At 35.3% G+C, this 22,391-nt stretch overlaps 1 protein-coding gene across 2 annotated transcripts in view; it reads left to right on the top strand.

Moving 5' to 3' along the window:
* The window catches only part of BMAL2 (basic helix-loop-helix ARNT like 2), a 37,825-nt gene extending 15,735 nt beyond the window's left edge, over positions 1-22,090 (top strand). The window contains exons 6-17 of one of the 2 annotated variants that reach the window (XM_082045301.1): positions 1,466-1,545; positions 2,071-2,163; positions 4,169-4,286; positions 5,110-5,241; positions 6,882-7,122; positions 7,845-7,951; positions 8,541-8,691; positions 9,910-9,965; positions 10,792-10,900; positions 16,452-16,539; positions 18,247-18,355; positions 19,676-22,090. In XM_082045301.1, the coding sequence (XP_081901427.1) occupies positions 1,466-1,545; positions 2,071-2,163; positions 4,169-4,286; positions 5,110-5,241; positions 6,882-7,122; positions 7,845-7,951; positions 8,541-8,691; positions 9,910-9,965; positions 10,792-10,900; positions 16,452-16,539; positions 18,247-18,355; positions 19,676-19,812 (1,421 nt within the window). In that variant the 3' untranslated portion in view covers positions 19,813-22,090. Of the gene's footprint in view, positions 1-1,465; positions 1,546-2,070; positions 2,164-4,168; positions 4,287-5,097; positions 5,242-6,881; positions 7,123-7,844; positions 7,952-8,540; positions 8,692-9,909; positions 9,966-10,791; positions 10,901-16,451; positions 16,540-18,246; positions 18,356-19,675 lie in introns of both variants that reach the window. The other variant, XM_082045300.1, reaches the window with a different exon arrangement.
* Positions 22,091-22,391: the final 301 nt, after the last annotated feature.

Raw genomic sequence — 22,391 nt, 5'->3', positions numbered from 1 at the left:
CAGTGTAACTTCATAAAACTAAAATCAGTTGTGTAAAACTAAACAAAAAATTACATTTGGATGTAATAATCTTTCAAACTTATTTTTTTGCTTACAAGAACAGTAGACAAAATGGAAGCTGCAAGACAAAAAATACTTGGACAGAGTAATTGGTGACTTAGACTACATTCAAGTCTTAAACACTATGAAATGTTAGAGAGTACCAAGAAAAGAGCTATCGAAAGTTTATACCCTCAGCTAGCAAAGTTAACGAAGTCCTGGATCTCAGTGAATGTTTTAGTGTTGGAATCAAACCAGGATATTTTCTTTCCTCGCATTTTGCTGTTGCTAGGTTTGGGGATTTTATTTTCTCCCTGAAAAAATTATATTCAAGTTGCATATCGTGTGGTCTGTCAGCAGCACTGAAGATTTTAGGGTTTTTGGCAGCACTGTTTCAGAATGATAATGTGGTCAATGGTAAGCAAAGATCAAAGACTATCCGCATTGCAAAAAAATGGATAATGAATAAACATATCTTAATAAGAACCCCATTAGGCTTAAGTCAAAGTGGCATAGGAAACTAATTGTGCTACTAACTTGAGAGTAAGGGAATCATAGAATAATCTAGGTTGGAAGGGATTTCTAGAGGCCCATTGACCCAAGCAGGCTGAGAATTTTGCATAAAGAAATAATATGACAAATTAGCAGGGCAGTAATTGTACTTGCAGTTTAAACAAGAATTTACAAGAAATCTTCAGCTCAAACATTTATATTTCAGCAATAGGATATGAAAACTCGAGTCCATCCAGCACTGTTATAATATTATCTTTAAAGCAAATGCTTTAAGAAAATTCAAGATACTATATGGAATGATAGTGAATGCTGAAATTTGCTGGAAAATTCAACTGCTATTTACCCCAAAAAAATATCTTGACAAAGTTGTGGAAATGCTTGTAATGGCTCAGAATTATGTTAGAGTACCTGCCATGGGTGCTAGACCAGTAAATGTAGTGAGTCAGACTTACTACATTTAATGAGGCATCCAATTTAGCTACAGTAGAGTGGTGTTTTTTGATTGTTGGATATATAGTACTAATGAAGCATTATTCATGCCAGAAAACTATTGATGACATTGGAATTACTCAGATTCAGCAAATGTTAAGGATTTTGAAATAGGCCTATAAAATGTTTCTAGAAAATTCAGTTCTTATATTACCATTTCTCTTACATTAAAGACATGTGAGCAGACATTTTCTTGTTTTATGCTAAATAAGGGGCAAGAAAAATCTGGTTGTGTGCCCATATTCTTTACCAGCATATGTTTCTGAGGTTTTTTATTTTAAATATTTTTAGAATTAAAAAAAAATAAAATCTCCTGTTGTGGTTGCAAAGAAAATATATAAAATACAAAGTCTGTAGATCTCTCTTAAAAGTAAATTCAAAGTGTAGCTTTTGACTTTATGTCTGCAAATAATCTGTTTTCCAGGTTCCACTAGCTCCTATACAGAAGTCCGATATAAACCTTCGTTTCTCAAGGATGATGAGCTCCGACAGTTAATCCTTAGGGTAGGTGGAAGGAAACTCTCAGTTAAATGATGTTCTTACTAAAGCTTGCCACTAACTTGAGTTTTCAGTTAGAAAGTGCTTTTTTCCCCATGTTGTTCTTCAAGCATACTCTTTGATATACTTGATGAGTACTGGTTTATAAACTCTCTGTGCTATGCAGGCTTTTACACTATGCAGGGTTTTTCATAAAGAGATACAGAAGATGATCTGTGAGCATTGCAGACAACAGCCCATGAAGGGATAAGAAGTCTGTATACAATCTGTGTATTGAATACATGAATTTTTTTATGTTGATATTGAAGTTTGCAGCTGGCCGTCTCTTTTCCCAAAGCTGTGTTTAAGAAAAGTTAGCAGTCTGTTGCTAAAGGTCTGATTTGGTCCTTGCAATCCAATTTGCTTTTTGGTGTGATTTATAACTTATTTAATTTTAAAAATCAGCTTTAAAAGTGTGCTTCCTTGTAGTCATCAGTATTCATTGTATATTTTAACTGTATGTTTTTAAAGACAGTATCTTTATATTTTCAGGCTGCAGATGGGTTCCTATTTGTGGTCGGATGCAACAGAGGAAAAATTCTGTTTGTCTCAGAATCAGTTTGCAAAATACTTAATTATGATCAGGTGATTATAATTGAGTTTCTTGGTTTGCTTTTATCTTGCATTTTCTTAGAAATTTTTGAACTTTTACATTTTATTTTTCATTAGCAAAAAAGAATCCTTGTGTATCATTTCTTGGAATTTCTTTGATGTAACTTCCTTCAGAGTAAAGCTGAATATCCTGGAACAAAATATTTGCAAGTGCAGTCAGTGTGTCTGACCTGAGTAATAGCACCAAATTTCAATTCATCATCCTTAAGAAAACTGCTAGTCCGAAGGGAAGGGATAATTTGAAGATATCCTAATTTCTATCTGCATGAGATTTTCTTTTAAATGGTGGGGTGATTTGGGTTTTTTTTTTTTTTTTTTTAGGCCAAGGAAAACAGGTAGTTCAGCAGTGGAAGTTAATTAAAGCTTTCCTCAGTAATGCCTTTCTGCTCAGATGCATTACATCACACCTTGGGCACAATTACTAGCCATGTGTATAGTCAAGTAGAAGGAGACGGAGATAGCGTGAGTTAGCTTAGCCAGTAGAATAAGAGAAATAAGAAAAATAAAGTACCCTCTATTAGTTGACATTTAACATCAGGGACAATTACCACAAATAATCAAGGCATGACAATTTGTTTGTGTATCTATGACTTCTGTTCCAAAAACAGAGGCTAAACCAGTTAGTGCTTCCATCTGTCTACTTCTGTAACTTTGAAAACATTTGTGCTACATTCATTTTCTTTAAAACGGAAGGGTAACTAATCTGGACTGGTTTATAGGTTGTTGCTTTTTTTTTCTTTTATAAAACAACATCTTTTTTTAAAGTGAAAGGAAACATGGGAACAAGCATAAAGCAGATTTATTTTTAAACTTCTATACTGAATTTACTCAAGGACTAAAAAGTATCTTTTGAAGTCTTTTACATTAGACATACCTACTTCCAGCCAAAGAGGTTCAGTAAACACAACTGACTTAGCCTATGAATTTTTTGGCTTATTTGGGAATTATTCTAGGTCATGAATCCCATCCTGCAGCCTGATCTGTTTGTTACACCTATGTGTTTTGACAAGGCTGCTGTTAACCTTTCTCAGTGGCACTCAGCATTTTCCCTCTGCATTAGGGTTAGATGGGGACTGGGCGAATGAGAGAGGCTGTATGTTTATCCTACTGTCTTAGGAGATTTTCATTAAACCCATTTTGGACTCTGGCTTATTGGAAAAGTGCTCCCCTTTATGTATGCAGTCATCACATAGCAAGTGGCGTGGGTCCAAAATGAGTTGCAATTTGAATCTAGAATACTGCTTGTCAACACAGCTCCTTTCTGCCCATTGATTTGACCTCCTGTGGTGAAGGTAAGCAATGAAAGAAACAAAACTAGCCCAATTCTGTGAGAATTCCTTCTGATTTCAAAAGTAGTGCTGCCTTGGAGGAGTGTGGCAGACCAGTTACTTTGGATTAGCAGAGTCAGCAGCTGAATGGATCCCAGCTGGAGAGATTCCTGCCAATATGCCCCACTAAGGAGTGCTGGAGTGAGCTGGGCCCTGCTTCCAGGCAGCTCCTGGCTCAGTGGTGCCATTGTGTGCAGCCAAATTAGAGCTCAGAATCATTAGGTAGCCTGAATGTTTCTTCCCATTTCCTTACCTTCCCCTCCCCAGTAAACTGTGAGTGTGTAACAATAGTTGACTAGGATTAGGAATCATATTATATACATAAATAAAACATTAGCTTTTATGGAACTGTTTTTCTAATATCCAACTAAATTGCTATTTTTCAAAGGGAAAGTAACAAATTATGTTTTTACTACTGTTAAAGAGGTTCTCTATTCCCTACCACTACCCGGTTTTTATAAAAGTAATGTTAAACAATGGCAAATTAAATGTGGATCAAAATATGTTTAGATTAACTGTAGTATTAATTTCTTAAATGGTGTAGAAAGTTGTTTTTCTGAAATAAGTAATATGTGTGGGGTCCTGTTCTGAAATGATGTGGTTCTTGTTTCTTTTTGGTTTTGGCTTTTTGTTTGTTTGTTTTTAAATAGGCCAGTTTAATTGGACAAAGTTTGTTTGATTATTTGCATCCCAAAGATGTTGCAAAAGTTAAGGAGCAACTTTCTTCTTCAGATGTCTCTCCTAAGGAGAAGCTCGTAGATGGGAAAAGTAAGTAATAATTGAATGTTCTCAGATTTTTTTGAAGATAAGTTAGGAAATTCAGTTATTATGCAGGCCATATTTACATCTTTGTATGTGCATGGGTGTACAAATGTGAGGTATAATTTATATGAACCAAACATATTTGAATGCTAATCTGCTGCTTAGAATACACTTAAGATTTAAAATCTAGCCCAGAAAAGACTTTATTTTAGATAATAAGAATGACTGAAGTTTGCATTGTTAGACATTTACCAAGATGTAGTCTGATGTTCTTCCTACCAGGCATACTACTTTTTTTTCTTGTATTTGATAGGTCTTGTCAATACAAAAGACCTGATGTAGTCGAACATTGGATAAAATACTTCAATATCAAGAATCACTGTCTTCTCTGAAAATGCTAAGTGTCAATCCTAATTTAACCAACTGTTTGCAGTTATTTCTAATATGGAAAGTGTTATGTACTGTGCAGCTAATCGCTACTTTATAGCTGGCTTCTGTAAACATCTTTGCAGTTCTTTGTGACAAGTAGAAGTTGAAAGTTTATAAAACGTATTTATTAAAATACCATTCAAAATATCAAGAAGAGTTTAAAATAGTTTGCTAGTTCTTTCTAATTTTGGAATCTGTGTGACGGTCATGTTTTCTTTGCCCCACTTAAGTAATTAGACTCTTAGTTTTTAATTGTAAGGACAAAATTTAGGCAACTAAATAGGAAGGAGAATGTACTGGAAGCTAAAATTAAGAAAAGGCCTTGTATTCTGAAGTTTGGTATTGATGGATTTTGTTTGCTTTAACTACTTTACTAAATTTTTGTAAGCCGGCTTGCAAGTACACACAGATTTTCAAGCTGGACCAGCTCGACTGAATTCTGGTGCTCGACGTTCCTTCTTCTGTCGCATAAAATGTTGTAGATCTGCAGTCAAAGAAGAAAAGGAATGCTTGCCTAACCCAAAGAAGAAAGGTATTCAAACAGTGTAGATGAAGTGGGGGCTGTATGTACTGAAACTTGGTGTATTTAAGTTCCAAGTCACTAGTGTGACCCTTGTAGTTATCACTGACTTGACGAAGTAGCTGTAGAGAAGTGTAACTATGTACTGGAGACACATTTTGAAAAGCAATCTAATTGTACTCTTTCTCCTCCTGGATCACTCCTGGAAAAGAGGGAGGGAGGAACCTGAGTTACAGTGACTGTTTAGGAGGGTGTGGTCCCTTGTAGTCAAATTTTAGCAGTTTCAGGGAAATTTTTGGAAGCACTGGAGCAGATAAGAAGAATTAAACCAAATAATGTATCTCTTGAAGATAACTGTATGAATAAGGCCTGCAAAATCTACTGTTTCAAAGGCAAAAAAAAAGCGCAAGTAATTTTTTCTGCTTTACTTTGTGTTGTGTGTACTTAAAAAGTAGGATTTTTTTTCTTGCTTTTCATAGTAAAGTTATTAGTGTAATTCCATTCATTTTTTCCAGTACTTATAATTTAGTTCATATTTTGTGTGCCTGTACAGCAGTACACTCTTGTCAAGTTTTCAGTGAATGGATCTTTTTTAAATGTAGTTTCCAGCTTTTGTTTAGTACCTTAGTATTGATTTTTGCAAAGATGTGCTGAAATTGTTTGACCCTGAAAAAATCCTCCTACTTTTGTTTTTCAGTGTAACCTGTTATTGTTGAGATATGCCATACAATAGTCAATTTTAAAATAGGTCTGTCATTGTAAATAACTAGAATGCAGTCTCCCTTGATGTGCCAACTAACTTGGTGAGATAAGAATTTAAGTTGTACAAATGTTTCTCGGGAGAGCAGCATTGAGGGAAGGCACCTTGGCAATCTGAGAAACTGCGACAAAGTTACAGTAGGATAACTCCATTTTTCATTTTACAAAGTTGATACATGTTTTCCATAGTTCAGAGGGTTAATGCAGTCAAATCTATGTAAAGCATAGTCCCAAATACTTTGGTGATTTTTTAATAGATAGTTACTGTAAGGCACATATTGTCAATGCTATCTGTGAGGGTGTTTGCACGTTATATAGGCAGCAGAGAGTCTACCAGCCGTAGAAAGGAATGACAGTGTATGTTGTAGTGTAAGACTTTAAAAATATTTGTGTTCCCAGAAAGTTGAGGAATTCAGAAGGCTAAGATAAATAGAAAATAAGCTAAGTTGTTCTGAGTTGATAATCTCAACTGATTCTTCTAGTAATTGCGATAAGCGTATATTAAGATCATCATGTTCACAGAAGGTAAATTCATTTTGAAGCTATGGAGTGCCTCTCTGGTTTATTTTAGTTTACAATCCATGTGAAACCATATAAAGTGATTTGTGGGTTACCAGGTTGTTGGTTTACTTTTTTTTTTTCCTGAGTTTGAACTGCCAACACCTATAACTTATCTTCCTAAATCTTACATAGCATTAGAAGCACTCTCTCCAGGCAAGCCAAACTTTAGTACAAAATTAACTAAAAAATATTCTGTAAAATTATCTATAGTGTTGTACAGTTGTTGTAGGTGAGCATAAGATATAGTTGCCAGTCTCATGGTGAACAGAATAAAAACAATTCAGTTTACTTTTTGAACCATAACTGCTTTTTATTTCATTTATTTTTATTAGATCACAGAAAATACTGTACCATTCACTGTACGGGTTATATGAAGAACTGGCCTCCTAATGAGGTGGGAGTAGAAGAGGAAACTGACGTAGAAAAGGACAGTAGTAACTTCAACTGTCTTGTTGCAATTGGGAGGTTACACCCTTACATTGTTCCACAAAAGAGTGGAGAGATAAAAGTCAAAGCAACAGAATTTGTTACACGATTTACCATGGATGGAAAATTTGTTTATGTAGATCAGCGGTAAGCATTTTGTTCTTTAATGAAAATGACATCACTAGTTATGTTTTCTAATTCTTTCTGCCAGAACTGTGCTTTCTCAAGCAGGGTAGAATTTCTAGGTGCTATACACAGGAAGCAATTCACAATTATTAGTGCTTAAGATCTTACTATTTCAAACAAATACATATATCTGAATGAAGTACTAAATTATTTCATTAGAAGTGAAAACTAAGATCTTTTTTCCTGAACTTTCTAAAACAGACTTTTATTTGTTGTGTAGACTGAGTTACCACTTTGCATATTGAATTTTATTATTATCACTGGAACCTTTTTTATCGCTTTCAGTCATCTTGTCTTTCGTCTAAAAGTGTAAGTTTAAACCTATTCCTTAAAGTGACAGAGCAAAATTCAACTACTAAATTTTTTGGATGACTCATTATATGTGACCAGGGCCCTGACGGGCTAATGGGAAGACCTAATGATCATCAGTATATTGTGTGTACATGTGGTTTGCATGTTTAAACACTGTTATTTTGTCTTTGAATTACCATTCACTGCAAATGGATAATTTGCAGTGAATATTTTTTGTTGTTTGGAGCAATACTAATGCTATATCTTTTTCCCAGACATGAAAATAAGCATCTATTTCTTTAAATATTGATTTTCTACTTTATCTGATACTGAAGAAAACGAGCTTCGCAATTGTTTACACCCACGGTAGTTCATGTTTTTATTTCTAACAGTGCAACAGCAATTTTAGGGTATCTGCCACAAGAACTTCTAGGAACTTCTTGTTACGAGTACTGCCATCAAGATGATCACAATCATCTAGCTGAAAAACATAAAGAAGGTACAAAATAATTGTCCTCCCAGACTACGTACTACTACATGTAACTGCTTTGTGAAAACAGTACAAATTTAAAAATCTGAGCTGAAAATTAATGAAACTAAACAATCTTAGCATTGTCCTTTTCTATATCTGCATTAAGATATGCCTGCATAATGCTTGTAACAAAACCAGGGAGAAACTTCTCTTGTCTTGGATCTTAGTGCAGTGCTTTAATTACCAGGGAAGAATGTTAATGCTTCTTTCAACTCCCTGCATCAATTCTTTCTAAGAACAAGGAAGAAGTCCTGAAGAGCAGAGATGCCTAATCATGTAATTAAAGACACTGATTATGAAAGTTCACCAAGTTGGGAGTATCCCTAATAGCGGTTTGCAGAAACTTAGTACTTGGGCTTTAAGATTAATAACATTGCTGAAACTGTATTTTGATTTTAGTAGGGGTCCTATCCTGTCAGTTGTTCTAGCATTTAATTTGTATTTCTGGCCATCAAAACCATTTTGTTTTTACAATGCTATAAAACAGATTCTTTTTTTTTTAACTTTATCTTTCTAAGTACAAATGTTGTTATTACAACTTTCCTTTCTTATCTAGTGTTGCAGAATAAAGAAAAAGTATTTACAAATTCCTACAAATTTAGAGCAAAAGATGGGACTTTTGTTACTTTAAAGAGTCAGTGGTTTAGTTTCGTGAATCCATGGACCAAAGAGCTGGAGTACATTGTATCAAACAACACTGTGGTATTGTAAGTAATTCATTATATTAATCCCCATGTTCTTTTTTTGTCTTAATTACAGTTAGGTTTAACAGAAAGCAACCTGTTTAAGAAGCAGAACAAGACTAGAAAAAATCAACACTGCACAAAAAGTGGTTGAGTAACCTGGAAGAATGTGGGGTTTTTTGCATTTACCGGTTATTTTTATTTCAGGCCTAACTGGTGAATTTAACTCTGAAAACTGTCCTATTTCCTAGTGGAAAAAATTGTATGAAAGGGTTTCTTATTAAAGGAAGAAAGGAAGGATCTTTTAAGAAAAGTCTATATGAATAAATGGGAATGTCAAGTTAATTCTGCCTTTCCTTCTGAGCTTTACTAGACTGAATGTGTCAGTTGACCTAATTTTAAGCGCTACCCTACCTACCATGTGTCAGAATGTGGAGAAGCATAATTGATAGATCATAGAAATGGAAGGCAAGGCAAAAAGATGCTCTTCTAATCAATTGAAAGGGAGGAGTCTGTGAGACAGTAAATGTGTATGTTTAATTCTTTTTCATTCTCTGGAGCTGTAATTTGGATTATTCCAATGACAGTGAAGATCTTTGCCATTGACTGGGGTTTTGAGAGCAGAATAGAGAGGGGGTTTTATTTCCATTAAACCAAGTTGTGAAAGGGGCCTTTTACCCATTCTGTAGCTGGTTCGTGTCTTAAGTCAACATCATCCACCTATTTTGCCCATGTCCTTCCTGAAGAAGAGAGAGAAGAGCAGTTAAGACAGTTTATGCTGCCTGACAGCCAAAGGCTGCTTTTGTTTGCCCTGGAGATCTGGGCATGGGCAGCTGTCTAGAGGAGGGAAGGCAGGTAGCAGCTGCTGTCAGAAGGTAACCACTGACCTGTCCTTGTAGCAGTTGTTTCTGGTTAACTGGTCTCCCTTCTAGGAGTAAAAATTGCAGCCTTGTTCTCTTGTCACGGAACACAGACAATTATATTGGCTTTTCTTCTTTATTTAGGGAATAAGTGGAAATGAATATTTCACACAGTGCTTTAGAAACAACAGTACTAAGTATTGAACATTGAAAAGTGAGGAATATCTCATGTTTTTACTAGTTTGAGGATGTTAAGATTTTACTCTGTGTAAAGTATTATTGAAATTAAACATAAATACGCTGAGTTTTGCCCTTGAAAATCTTGTTGATTTTCTTTGTTTGTTGTTTTGTTTTTATTTTTAAAAATTTATTTAAATCTCAGAGGTCATAACGAGTCAGCTGAAGAACAGGTCCCCTATGGCTCCCAGCCTGCAGAAGGCAAGTGTCGCTTCTTACGGTTATCATAGGTGCATCTCCTGATCAATCATTCCAATTTTAGATTTATTCAATCTTCAATCCAGGAATTTTTTTTTACTCTAGGTTGTTGTGCAAGGAAAGAATAATTTTTTTTAAAGCTAATTCTGGTGACAATTTCTAGTGACAGCATCCTGATTCAGATCATTCACATCACTGTCACCAGAAAGGCTTATGGCATATCTTTTCCTTCTAGCAGCTTCTACTATAGCTAGGATTTTGTTGATAAGATGTTATGCTTCTGTCACAGATCTTCTTCATATTTTACCTGGTTTTCTGAAGAAATGCAATTGTACTCTCTGTTTGCCTCTAGAATATAGAGTGATAGTGATTTTGATATATGTTTTGTTAATATTTTTCTGCTATGCATAGATTCTGATTTCTGCATGCTGTTTTATGATGTTACTATAAGATTTTTAATTTTTGCTTTTGAAATTGTTCTTTTTAATAATTTATTTCAGTTTGTGCACAAGCCAAGGGTTTTTTCCTCATGTGTTTTGCATTGCCTGTGAAAGAGACTGGAGGTGGTAATGATTAAATCTAATTTCATTCCTGGAGATCAGTAATTTTCGCAAATATATTTTTCACTTATCCTTATATTTCAAATGAGACTTAACAACACCCTCCCCCATGAGTTAGTGTTTTTAGGAACCTCATTTCTGAATATAAAGAAATATAGAACAAAAACAGCTTTAAAATGAATCTTTGAGGTGATAGTTCCTTGCTGCATAATGAAACTGCTACAAATTTGTGTTTTGTTTTGGTGTTTTGTTTTGGTTTTTAACTGTAGACGCTGTAAAACAACCTTTAGTAAATGTACCTGGAATGTCCTCTGGAACAGTTCTTGGTGCTGGAAGTATAGGAACTGAAATTGCAAATGAAATACTAGAATTGCAAAGGTAATAAATGCTTAACATCATACAGTAGGCTTTTAAGTAAAGATAGAGAAGAGGCATATGTGGTTATGTGGGGCTTGTTCAACTTTCATTTTTATTGTGTTACATGTATAAAATATTCTTAGTTTGAGTAGTGGCATTATGAGATACCAATTTAATGTTTGTCCCATGCATGGCAGAACACGCCATTGGTGTTGACAAATAGTTCTGTTCTGAGCATGCAATTTCCTTTGTAATGAAAGTATTATTTAACTATGACTTCAAAAGTGTTTCTGTGATGCAGCTTCTTCACATGATGTTGAATGGGTAGATAAACCATTCAGGAATGGAAAATAAGTTGTCTTGAGTAGGAAAACTTCCGTTGAAACAGTCCCCAGTGGAGCACTTTTGTAGGCTGCCCTGTCCCTTTCAGGATTATCCCAAATGTAGGCTACAGTGATAGCACTATTCCTTCCCAATACCCAAACACAGATTAAATAAAAACCCCACTGCATCATTCCAAATGGGAATCCATACAAGATTCAAATCATTAATTAAGGATTGACTCTTTTAAAACTAATTTTAGCAGGTACACAGCATAACCAAGAAATTTGAAAGGAAGAGATATAATTTTAATGTGAAAGTGCCCTTATGTATTTTTTGTGTTGTGCACCCACAGTGGTGCCTGACTTGCTTACAGAGAGTAAGGTTATTACTCTATGCCAGTTTGCACTGTATCAGCATTTGTTGTCTAGGAACATTTTTTTAAATAGTCTCTGAGCTGCCTGTTTCCAGGACTGTGGGATGCACGTGCACCAAAAAAGTTTTTCAGTCACAACTCTCTCAGGAATTAAGGCTTCATCAGAAGGTCCAACCGCTTTTGTTAAGGTCAAATTTAGGATAATGGGACTATCATCTCATCAGCAGAGGACAAGTTATCTAAGTGTTAGCTTAGGATAATGAAGCCATCTCTCAGACTTTAGATCTTATGTTTCCAGTTCCAGGTAAACCAATGCCAAGAAAGTTTTTATATCTGCAGAGCAGTGTGTTCGTAAGTCCCATGTTGTTCTTTCCACTGACACTTGCAACTGGACCCAAAAAAGTAATAATATTAAATCTTCCAGGAAGAAGTACACTAGTTTTGGCAAAATGGTAGAGATATAAGGAATGGTTTCATATTGTAGAATATCCTGAGTTGGAAGGGACCCATAAGGATCATCAAGTCCAACTCCTGACTCAACACAGGGCAGCCTAAATGTTAACCCATACATTTAAGAGTGTTGTCCAAACGTTTCTTGAACACTGACAGGCTTAAGGTCATGACCACTTCTGGGGAGCTTGTTCCAGTGCTTGACCATCCTCTCAGTGAAGATCTTTTTCTTAGTACCATCCCCTGATACAACTTTAAGCCATTCCCCACATTTTGTCACTGGACACCAGAGAGAAGACATCAGCACCTTCCTGTCTGCTCTCCTTCATAAGGAAGTTGTAGACAACAATGAATGTCACCTCTCATTCTCCTCTAAGCTGAACAAACCTAGTATCCTGAGCTGTTCCTCGTAAGTCATGACCTCTAGCCCTTTCACCATCTTTATCTCCCTCCTTTGGACGTCTTCTTTTATTTTTATATCCTTCTTATATTGGGGAGCCCAAAACCACACACAGCACTTGAGGTGAGGCCACACGAATGCTGAGTCTAGTGGGACAATCACTCCTTTTGACTGGTTAGCTATACTGTACTGAATGCACTCTAGGATACTGTTGTCCCTCTAGGCAACCAGGGCACATTGTTGACTCCCATGGAGTTTACCATCAAGTGGACATCCCAGACCTCTTTCTGAAGGGCTGCACTCCAGCCTTTTGTCCTCAAATCTATACATACGTTGATATGCCATAGCACGATCAGCTTTTGCTGTTTCAGTAACAATCTGACTCATCAGCTTGTCTGTGAGGGTGTTATGGGAAACAGTGCAAAAAGCTTTACTGAAGTCAGTGTACATAACACCTAATGCTATCTCTTCATCCACTGAGCTGGTCTCCTCCTTGCAGAAGGCTATGAGGTTGGTTAAGTGTTATTTCCGCTTCATAAATCCATGCTGAAGTCTAAGATTACACATTATCTTTTTGCAATGTGGTTGTCTTCTCAGCTGTCTCTTCATCAGAAAACAGTATTTGATTTTCTGAAACAGTAAAAGCCATGATCAGAGCCTAGGAGTGTGATGAGTGACAGTAGCAGATGTTTCTTATTCTGTTTCCAGTATTTTGGAATCGCCTTCCAACGATGAAGTCACATCCCTTTATTAGAATAGTCAAATTGCATGGGTAGTCATTCATTTTCAATGAAATGAGATGAAAGATTGCCGCTTCCAAAAAAATAAAATCCATCCCACAGCCTGTTGGCAGGTTGCTGGGATTATCCAGCAAGGAGGAGGAAGAAGACTGGCAACAACAAATAAACAAAACAAACAAACAAAAGGATTGGTAACAGTGAAGACAGAGTGAAGATGGGATGTTATATTTTGGTAATACCATTGTTAAAGTCTTTTCATCAGTACCACCTATAGAGGGAAGGAGAGTCACTTTTATTATATCTTTCTGAAGACTGAAGTAAGTTTGGCAGAAGTTGTTATTTCTGATGGTTAATATCCAGGCATGACCCAAGAGCTTGATTTGACACTCATTTTAGATGCTTTAGTCAGCTGAATGTGATATTCTTGCTTGAAATCACCTGACCTTTGCTGAAGAGCCTACGTGTCATCAGCTTAAGGAAACCAGTTTATTAAGTGAATGAATAATAAATTTGCTGGATGATGAAAGAATTACTGCATTCCTGGGAAAGTTTTCTTCAAAGCTACCCCTTGAAAGTTCTGATATTTTTGTTTTTAGGAACCACAAGCAATGCTCTTTCTCTTCATATCGCTATAGAGGCAAACAGTTTCAGGAGCAGTATCTTTTTAAGCAACAGAGGGAAATTTTGTGACCTTTATATGAAGATCAAACCAAACCATTACTGTTCTGTGACAGTTCAGCAGGTCACAAGAGAGCAAAGTCTGTCTGTTTAAATCTTAGGAAACAGAAGAATTCATTACAACAGACCGAATTGTGGAATTTGGAGAAGAGATAATGGTAGTGAATTAATCTCCCCATGTTGGAGGAAGGTTTTTGTAACAGTGGGTTGTTGGTTGTTTTTTTTTTTTTAGTCTGTTTAAATGGAATTCAGCTATACAGCTGAGGCAGGTATGACTGAGGCCTCTTTAGGGATATTTCAGAAGAATATTTATTATTTCATATCCTTCCTGATCCCAAACGAATCCACTACAGACCTTGCAGATATTGAGCTTATTTATCAATAAGTTCAGCTTCCATAGTGTTAATACTGTCATAATTTCATCATTTTCTTACTCTCTCTTCACCTGTCATAAGCTTGAAGCTCATGATGCATAATCCCTATCTGTCAGAGATTCATTTTGTAGATGTCTTGTGTTCATCATATAAGTAAAGCATGTCTTTACTTCTTTATGGAGCAGCAGTTCAAGGCAGCAGGATATTTATGCCAGTGTGTTTGATTTACCAAAACATCTTTTCAGGAAGATCACAGTAACAGTTCAGATTTGCTTCTGATTTAAAAAGTGAGACTGCTAGGAGAAATAAACTGCAAGTTCTGAATTCAAAGAACTACTTTTCCAGGGCAAATATTTGTGAAAGTGCTGGCAGTGATGAGCACACGCACCAAGGAGCTGCATCAAGTAGTTTTATTCTTCAAATCATTGATTGAATTTAGTGTTTTTCAATGATATGTTCACATCTTGAACACTGGTTAGTAAATGAAGCAACATTATGTTGCTTTCTTTGGGAACAATCATCTTATTTCTCAACTGATAGACTGAATGTCAGAAAATTTTGAAAGGAAGAATGTTTTGCCAGCTTTGTTAGCCAGAGTGATCTGAGCCATTCTAGTCTTGGCACAGGTGTGTTTGTTTCAGAGATCTTGGTTGTCCATGGACACTGGAAATTGAGAAATAAGCTTGTGCTGAGACTAATAGCCCAAGAAGTAGCTGTGCAGGTGAAAGAAAAGGTTAAGAGCAAAATCATGCAGAACAAAGTAAATTGTCCAAAGTAAAGAGTCCAAAGGAAGGGCAGTTCTGGAAAGAAGCCAGCTATGGAAGGGAGTGGTTGCACTGTGTAACTGGGATCTCTGGCATCATACTCATCCTACAGTCCTGTATCTTGGGGGAAAATAAACTAGAGGCGCTTACAAATACAATTGGGCACTGAAGGCCTCATTGTAAGAACTGACTGTTTCATGAGATGTCAGGGTTGCATGCAGATGTAGTTCAGTTTTCCAGAGTCATTGCTGAGAAAAATGCTGGATTTTTTTCCAGCCAAAGAGTAGAACTTCATGCTATTTCTTAATTTTTCTTTGTATGAAATCAAGTTACTATCTTGCACACACTGAGGTAATCAAAATTAAACAAAAGTGGTCAACAGAGACTGACACCAGCTGTTTTTCATCACATAGCTTTGTGACTACAAAGACAATCAAATAGGATGAGCTCATTTACTACCTTGATCTGTTCTCTGCATTTTTTTAATATCAGTAAGACACAGATGGTTCTCAAGCTGTGCATCAGACATCACCAAGATTTTTTTAAAACTTCAGAACTATGCCTACAGCTCTTTTTAAAAGCATAGCTGAATTTAATTACCATCTGATGAATGATCATTTCAGTTAAAGCAATGCTATAAATCTATTCAATCTGGAGTTTCTGTCCCGGCTCTTAGAGATGGCAGTACTGCTTATCAAGTAGTGGATTGGATACTGGAATGTAGGGAACTAACACATATTCCAGACAAATAACTATCTTTATTTAAAATAGGCTGTTTATTCACTCATTTTCTATCTTTTCTCCAATCCCTTATCAAATTCCGAATCTGAGGAAGTGATGGAAACAGAAGCATCCAGATAGCCCCGGTTCTTCTGTAGCCTTGTCCTTTGGGAGTTAGGAAGAGCAGGGGGAAACAGGAGTGAGCTCTCCAAAGGCCCCTGGCACAACGTTTTCACTGTTAGTTTCATATCCGGCATGTTTCGTGAGGAAAAATGAATAGAATCTCAAAGGATTCTGGTAACAAAGCAGCAGTCTTTAGTTGGAATTTTATGGAAATATGAAAGTACAAGTATAACAAAATAGTAGTAGAGGGAGCATTAGAAGGATGTAGTGTTTTCCCTTCACCATTTAGCAGAACTTCCTGATGTTGTCTGCATTCTGTTTGTACTTGAAATGTATCTGTTTGTCCCAGTGTGTGTAGTTCTGTTACTATTTGGTCTGTCAGTGCCAGTGATTCAACAGAAAAATTAAAGTGTGCTCAAGTATTTATGACCCATGGCCTTTATTGATCTCTTCTGCTTTTTCCATTATTGAAACTTGGAGCAGGAGAATTTAAGACAACATTGTCTCAGATTAGCTGGCTCATGCTTCATCACTGGGGAGGTCTGGTGGGTTCTGCAACATATAAGCTGATTTTCAGTTTATGATCAGTGTGACTTGGTAAATCAACTAAACATATACAATTTTAGGTTGCATTCTTCACCATCTGGGGAGTTAAGTCCATCACAACTCTTGAGAAAGTCACCTTCTCCAGCTTTAACTGTAAACTGCAGCAATGTGAGTATGTCACTGCCTGTAAAAATCTGAAAGTAAATGGTTAATGTCAGCTCCAAGTCTATGTTTGAACCAAATTACCCTGACTTGTGTGTTTGTGAGAGAATGTGTAAAGTATTGCCAACCACCTGGCAGCTAAGAAAGTCTTTTGAGAGATGTAACAGCAGCGGAAGTTCCAACCTCATTTACAGGCACATCGGTTCACTCCTTAAGGGGCTCCTTCCAAAGCTGAGAGGACTGCAGTCTCCACACAGTTAGTATCACTGCTGAAGCTCTACAAATACACTAAATATGAGTGTGATTCATGTGATTAGGACTTTTCTGGATTTGGAATTGCAAGAAAACTTTTGCTAAATAACTGTCAGAGTAAAAGTGTCACCTGTTCAGTTTGACAACCTAAATAAAATGTCAGTTCTTGTTTTCTCCCACTTGTACTTTTAATGTTCTTGAAGACCCTTTTAAAAATCTATGCTGTATGTTCTCAGTTTTGAAATGTTTAAAATTTTTACTTTGAAAATATTCTAGTAGTCTTCTAAAAATGGATAGAATATGCTGTTTTGCTAATCTAATAGTGCTGGTAACACCAGGAAGTATGACTATCGCAGGTATTGACCATAGCTATGGAATAATTACCATATTTTTTGCTTAACTATATTGTATGTTGTATATTGTGCACTGTATGAACAAACATTTACTTTTCCATCAGGACTACTTTGAATGTAAATTTCTTTCCATTTAAAGGCAACTTATATCCACTGCAATTTTTATTACCTAACAATACAATTCGGCACTACGAATTGTTTTGGCATCCTCCCTTTTTTATGGTCAGTTCTTCCCTGCCTTACTGCAGGTCTTTCTCTGTAAGAGTTGGTTGACTTATATATGCTGAACTCTCTAAATCATGCAGCATCTCATCATAAGGATAACTTAATTGTATTCTTTCAAGGTGTTTCTTTATTCTGTGCTTTAGTATCCCATTTTTTCCTAAAAAGCTTTTGTAAGGCATTTCAACTTCATTAATTTTCTAGTAGAACATATGCAAGTCAGGCAACCCAAGAAATCTATCCTGCTAAGTTGCCCATATGTGTTACATGAAACGAAAGTGGGGAAAAAGCCAAAAAGATTTTTATTTTCCTGATATGTTTGGACTAGGATGACTTCCATCTCTGTTGTTGCCAACCAAATTTTTCCGAAGTGCAAAAAGTAATTTAAAACTACATAGATATTTATCATGATGGTAACAAGATGCAAAATAGTAGAGAAGATACAAATTTATAATTCACGTAGTTTAATACATATGGGAGGTATGAGGGTCTTTTTTTATCTTTTAGCTAGAATGTGTAAACATTGACGAACATGATGTCACTGGGAATTTGTAGGTATGGTACTAGACATAGAAAGTATACACCAGTACAATTTGTTGTCATGGATTTATTTGCTGAATATTGAATGAAGCAGATGCCATCACTGCGAAGTATCTTTGACAGATGTGTAAGTAACACCTGTTATTTAAGCCAAATCTAGTGCAATGTAAACCTCTAAAAAGAAGTATTTTTAAAATGCAATAGATCTGTCTTTTGATGCATGTTTTTCATCTACTCTATTTGGTTCTAAATACTTTGACAGCAATTTATAATGTTTTTGTAATATAGTAATTGTGACTAAATTTAGGATTTAATTCTGTCCCTTTTACTACTCCTGTTCTTTCAGGTGCCAAATAAAGAGTTGATTCAGTTATGTCCTTCAGAAACAGAAGTTTTAGAGACTTCAGAACAAAACCAGGGTGCTATTCAATTTCCCAATAATGAACCTCTCCTCGGTAAGATTTATTTCTCTTGTGGATATTTTGGGGGTTGCAGGCGAAGACATCTCTGATAAATGGTGTGGGTTTTTAGTACACCACTTTATGGCCATGTATAAATTGTCAAGTGTTTTGTCTGTCTTAAGATGAGAGGACTCTTAGAACAGATGTGTTATCACTGGAAGGCAAACAGCAAAATTTGATCAGTGATTGAATCTCATGACAAAAATTACATCCTGCAACAGAAGTTTACCATTGCGTTCTTGCATGCCAAGTTTTAAGTAGGTTCTTATTAGTTCTCTCTCCAGAAAAGAGATATGGGTAAGAAGTATTTCAATGCAGTGTAAGGGCACTGGTTGTAATTTGTGAACTATTGTCCTTTTAGCACTTTATCTCTTTCTTAACTGTGAGTTACAAATAGTCAATTCAAAGGGCTAGTCAGAATGTTTCACAAAGAATTTCTTTTTTCTTTCTTCTCCTTCAAGAATAGGCTAACCCAGCAGTTTGTCTGGATATTGGATTTGGTGGCCCTATAAAAAGAGAACGCAATTGTATCATTATTAACATAAAAGGCAAAGTGCTATAAAAGCAATGTTTGTGTTTATCCTGTATCTCAGCTCTTAGAAACTCTTCCATCTTCCTCTTTTATTTGAGTTAATAGAGTTTTATTTATTTATTCATAATCTAGAGCTGTCTCACAGTTTAGCTGTGACGACTTTATATTAAAAAGAGAAAAAAGAAAGAAAAAAAAGCTAATCCTCAAATAGGGGCTTGAAAAAAATACATTAAAAACTCAACTTTTATCCAAGATAGGCAAGGAAACATTTTGCATTTATACTTGAGCTAAAGCATTTTACCATTGATTTCTAGAGCTGATGTGTAGTAACCCGAAAAGTTTCAGGAGTTTATCTGGCATAGTACCTCAGATGAGAATCCAGGTACATGATTGCATTTCCCACTGAAGTGACATAAAGTAGAATGCAGTGTTCTACTTCAGTGATATGAACTGCACTACCTGGATACAAGTTCTATTAGCTGGCAGTGGGATGTAGTCCAATGGATTGGGAAGACTTACATCTCCTTAAATTATATATGTCCATGTAACTGTCTGCAGACGGCCATTATTTCTGTTATTTGATTTATTTTTTAAAAATAATTAACAACAACAAAAAACACCAAAAAACCCACAAACAAACAACAACAACAACAATGAAAATTACATGTAAATGTTTGCCTCTTCTTAAAAGGAAGGTGCTGTTTAAAAACAAATATGTTTTGAAAGTTACCATATTCTTCATGCTTTGTGCTGCATATGCTAACGTTTTAATCATTTTATAGGTGGCAATTCTCAGCTGGACTTTGATGCAATATGTGAAAATGATGACACTGCAATGACGGCTCTTATGAATTACTTGGAGGCTGATGGAGGGCTGGGGGATCCAGCCGAACTCAGTGACATACAGTGGGCTCTCTAGTTCTGCTTTTTCAAAATAAGAAGGAATGTAAAATCCATAATGCACAACAACCGTACATCCTCAGTACTGTATTATAATTTTTGATGTTTCATTTGAATTGATACTTACTGTCTATATATTTTTAAAGACTGAAGCCTTGTTTAGAGAGACAGTTTCTGCTGCACCTATGGAAAAATGCAATATTTTTTTTCATGATGGGGAAACCTTGACATTTTAATATTGAACCATCTGTAACTGGAATGCTTAAAACACATTACTATATTTTTGCTAAGAAGCTTTAAACAAAAGGTACCATACAATGTACAGGAATATTTTTTCTTAGTTTTAATACTTAAACTTTTATTTATTATTTTATTATTTTGTTTCAGATGGTAAAATATTGATTATTTACTTTCTGTAGAACCTACTGTACTTAAACGGTTTAAGAATATTTGTAACTATTAAGTTCAATTGAAATAATAATTTGTGTACACCATGGTTGTAGAATAAGGTATTTTAATTCTCAAATGATGCAGTTTGTGATTCCTTGCCAGTTTCAGAAGTGCAATTTTTATAGTCAAAAGTGAATATAAAGCCTACAGTTCTGGGAGCAAAGATTTGAATTAGATCACCATAACAATCAGAAGAGAATATTCTGAGAAAAATAGTCACTTCCCCAGTATGCAAATATGATAAGGATTTATGCAAAGCGCAACAAAATCTTAATTACTATTTTGTATTATTTGTACTGTATTATTAGAGAGGCAGTGCATAGAACCTAAGTAATGCTTTAGCTGTAATAAGGCACTTCGGTCTTGTCGCAGGTTACTTACTAACTAGAGAAGTTTGGCTACATTGTCTTGGTTTCAGAGCGAGGCCAGCACTGTCTGTTAGTGAAAAAATGTTAAAATTCTATAGTATCTTTTATAGTCTTTATGTTTTTGGAGGGATTAGGGTGATTTTCTGTTGCTTGAATCTGTGACTTTTACAAATGGTTGTGTAATATAGTGCTGTCTGTAAGTGAATGCAAAATATAGGATGATCCTTTGGGGGACAGCTTTTGCAAGAATTGTATCCCAGTTACAACAAATTACTCAAGAACATGGCACTTAATAGGTTGTATTGGAACTTTAGAACTATATGGCATTAGTATATAGAGTGGATCTTTTTATCTCTGCTATTAAAGGTTTAGACAAATTTTTGCATTTGTTATATATCATAAAAGCATAGTTTTTCTGTTGTTGGGGTTTTTTGTTTGCTTGTTTGTTTTTTAATTCAGGTGATGAAAGCATTTGAAGGAATTTGATACATGTGCATATTTTGAATACAGAAATTTAAACGTAGGTACTACCATAAGCACTATGGCATTTATTTTAATACTAAAGGTGAGCAATAGGCAGCCTGTTTCAGATCTTGTTACGAACAAATAGATGTGGCACCCACTAGAGGTCACGCTTCTACTGTTGGATAATTCCCCTTTCCTGAATGAAGGCAGAGTTTTGTCATGCACTGATGTCCTATGCTTTGACAGAGCAGCTTTATATCTTATAGATATGAATCATGTTGCAAATGATGAATTTTTTGGTGACATCCAGATTTTCTAGAATGGCTTGTTGGATTGATTTTTTTTTTTTCAATTGAACTTGCATGTGATTTCCTGCATTCAATTTTTTTTTACAGACATGTGGCCAAAATTAACTGTCTCTAACTTTAGTAGAATAAACTTTCCTGTTTCTTCACAGAAAATGAATTTTGGACAATATCATGGAGCAAAGTGAAAAAATAAACAGGTACTTTCTAAGAATTGATAGAATTCTATTTGTGTAAATGAAATTTGAGAATTTCAATTTTTGCCCGTGCAAAATGCAATTTTTTTCTATTTTATTCTAGAAATAAAATCTAAATAAAACAAGAAATAATGTACCTAACACAGACAGAGGAGTAAATAAATAGCTTAAAATTAGACAGACTTTCCTCAACATAGTTTCTTTTTGAACTGGATTAGTTTGAAAATGGTGCAGATGTTGTTATTGAAGGAGCATATTAATTATTTCAAAATATTTATATAACTGTCTAGAGTCAAACCACTATTTTTTGATTCTTCTTGGATTTCCCTAAAAAATAAACCCAAAAATGTAACTTTGAGTCTTTCGCAGTCAATGATCAATATTGTGGCTCTCAATTAATTCATTAGATTCTCCCTTTACTCTTTGTGAATTTTCTTGGCTTAAAACAGTCTTACAAGAAAAAGTGTCACTATCATCATTTATGATGAAATTAATAAATATTTTTGAATACAGTTGAGGTAATATGTGTTTATTTCTGTTTGTATAACAATACAATTCTAGTAAGACATGGACAGGTTTTTTCTTGGCATGGTGGGGGTTGTCAGAAGATGTGGTTAAATCAAGTCAATAAATTGTTATTTTGATGTGCTGCTGTTAGTCTGACAGTTCTACCTAATACTGAATTTAAATACAAAGTTCTCATGCTTTCAGATCCCAGGCTCATTCCCTAGAAGTATAAATGGGAAGGTTGAATGGATGCAGATTTTGGTAGCATAAGATGATATTCCCTAGCCAGGGTAACTTTGTAATGCA

Source organism: Streptopelia decaocto, assembly GCF_964273445.1.
Source record: "Streptopelia decaocto genome assembly, chromosome: 1".
Classification (NCBI taxonomy): Eukaryota; Metazoa; Chordata; class Aves; order Columbiformes; family Columbidae; genus Streptopelia; species Streptopelia decaocto.
This window is presented reverse-complemented; position numbering and strand designations above follow the sequence as displayed.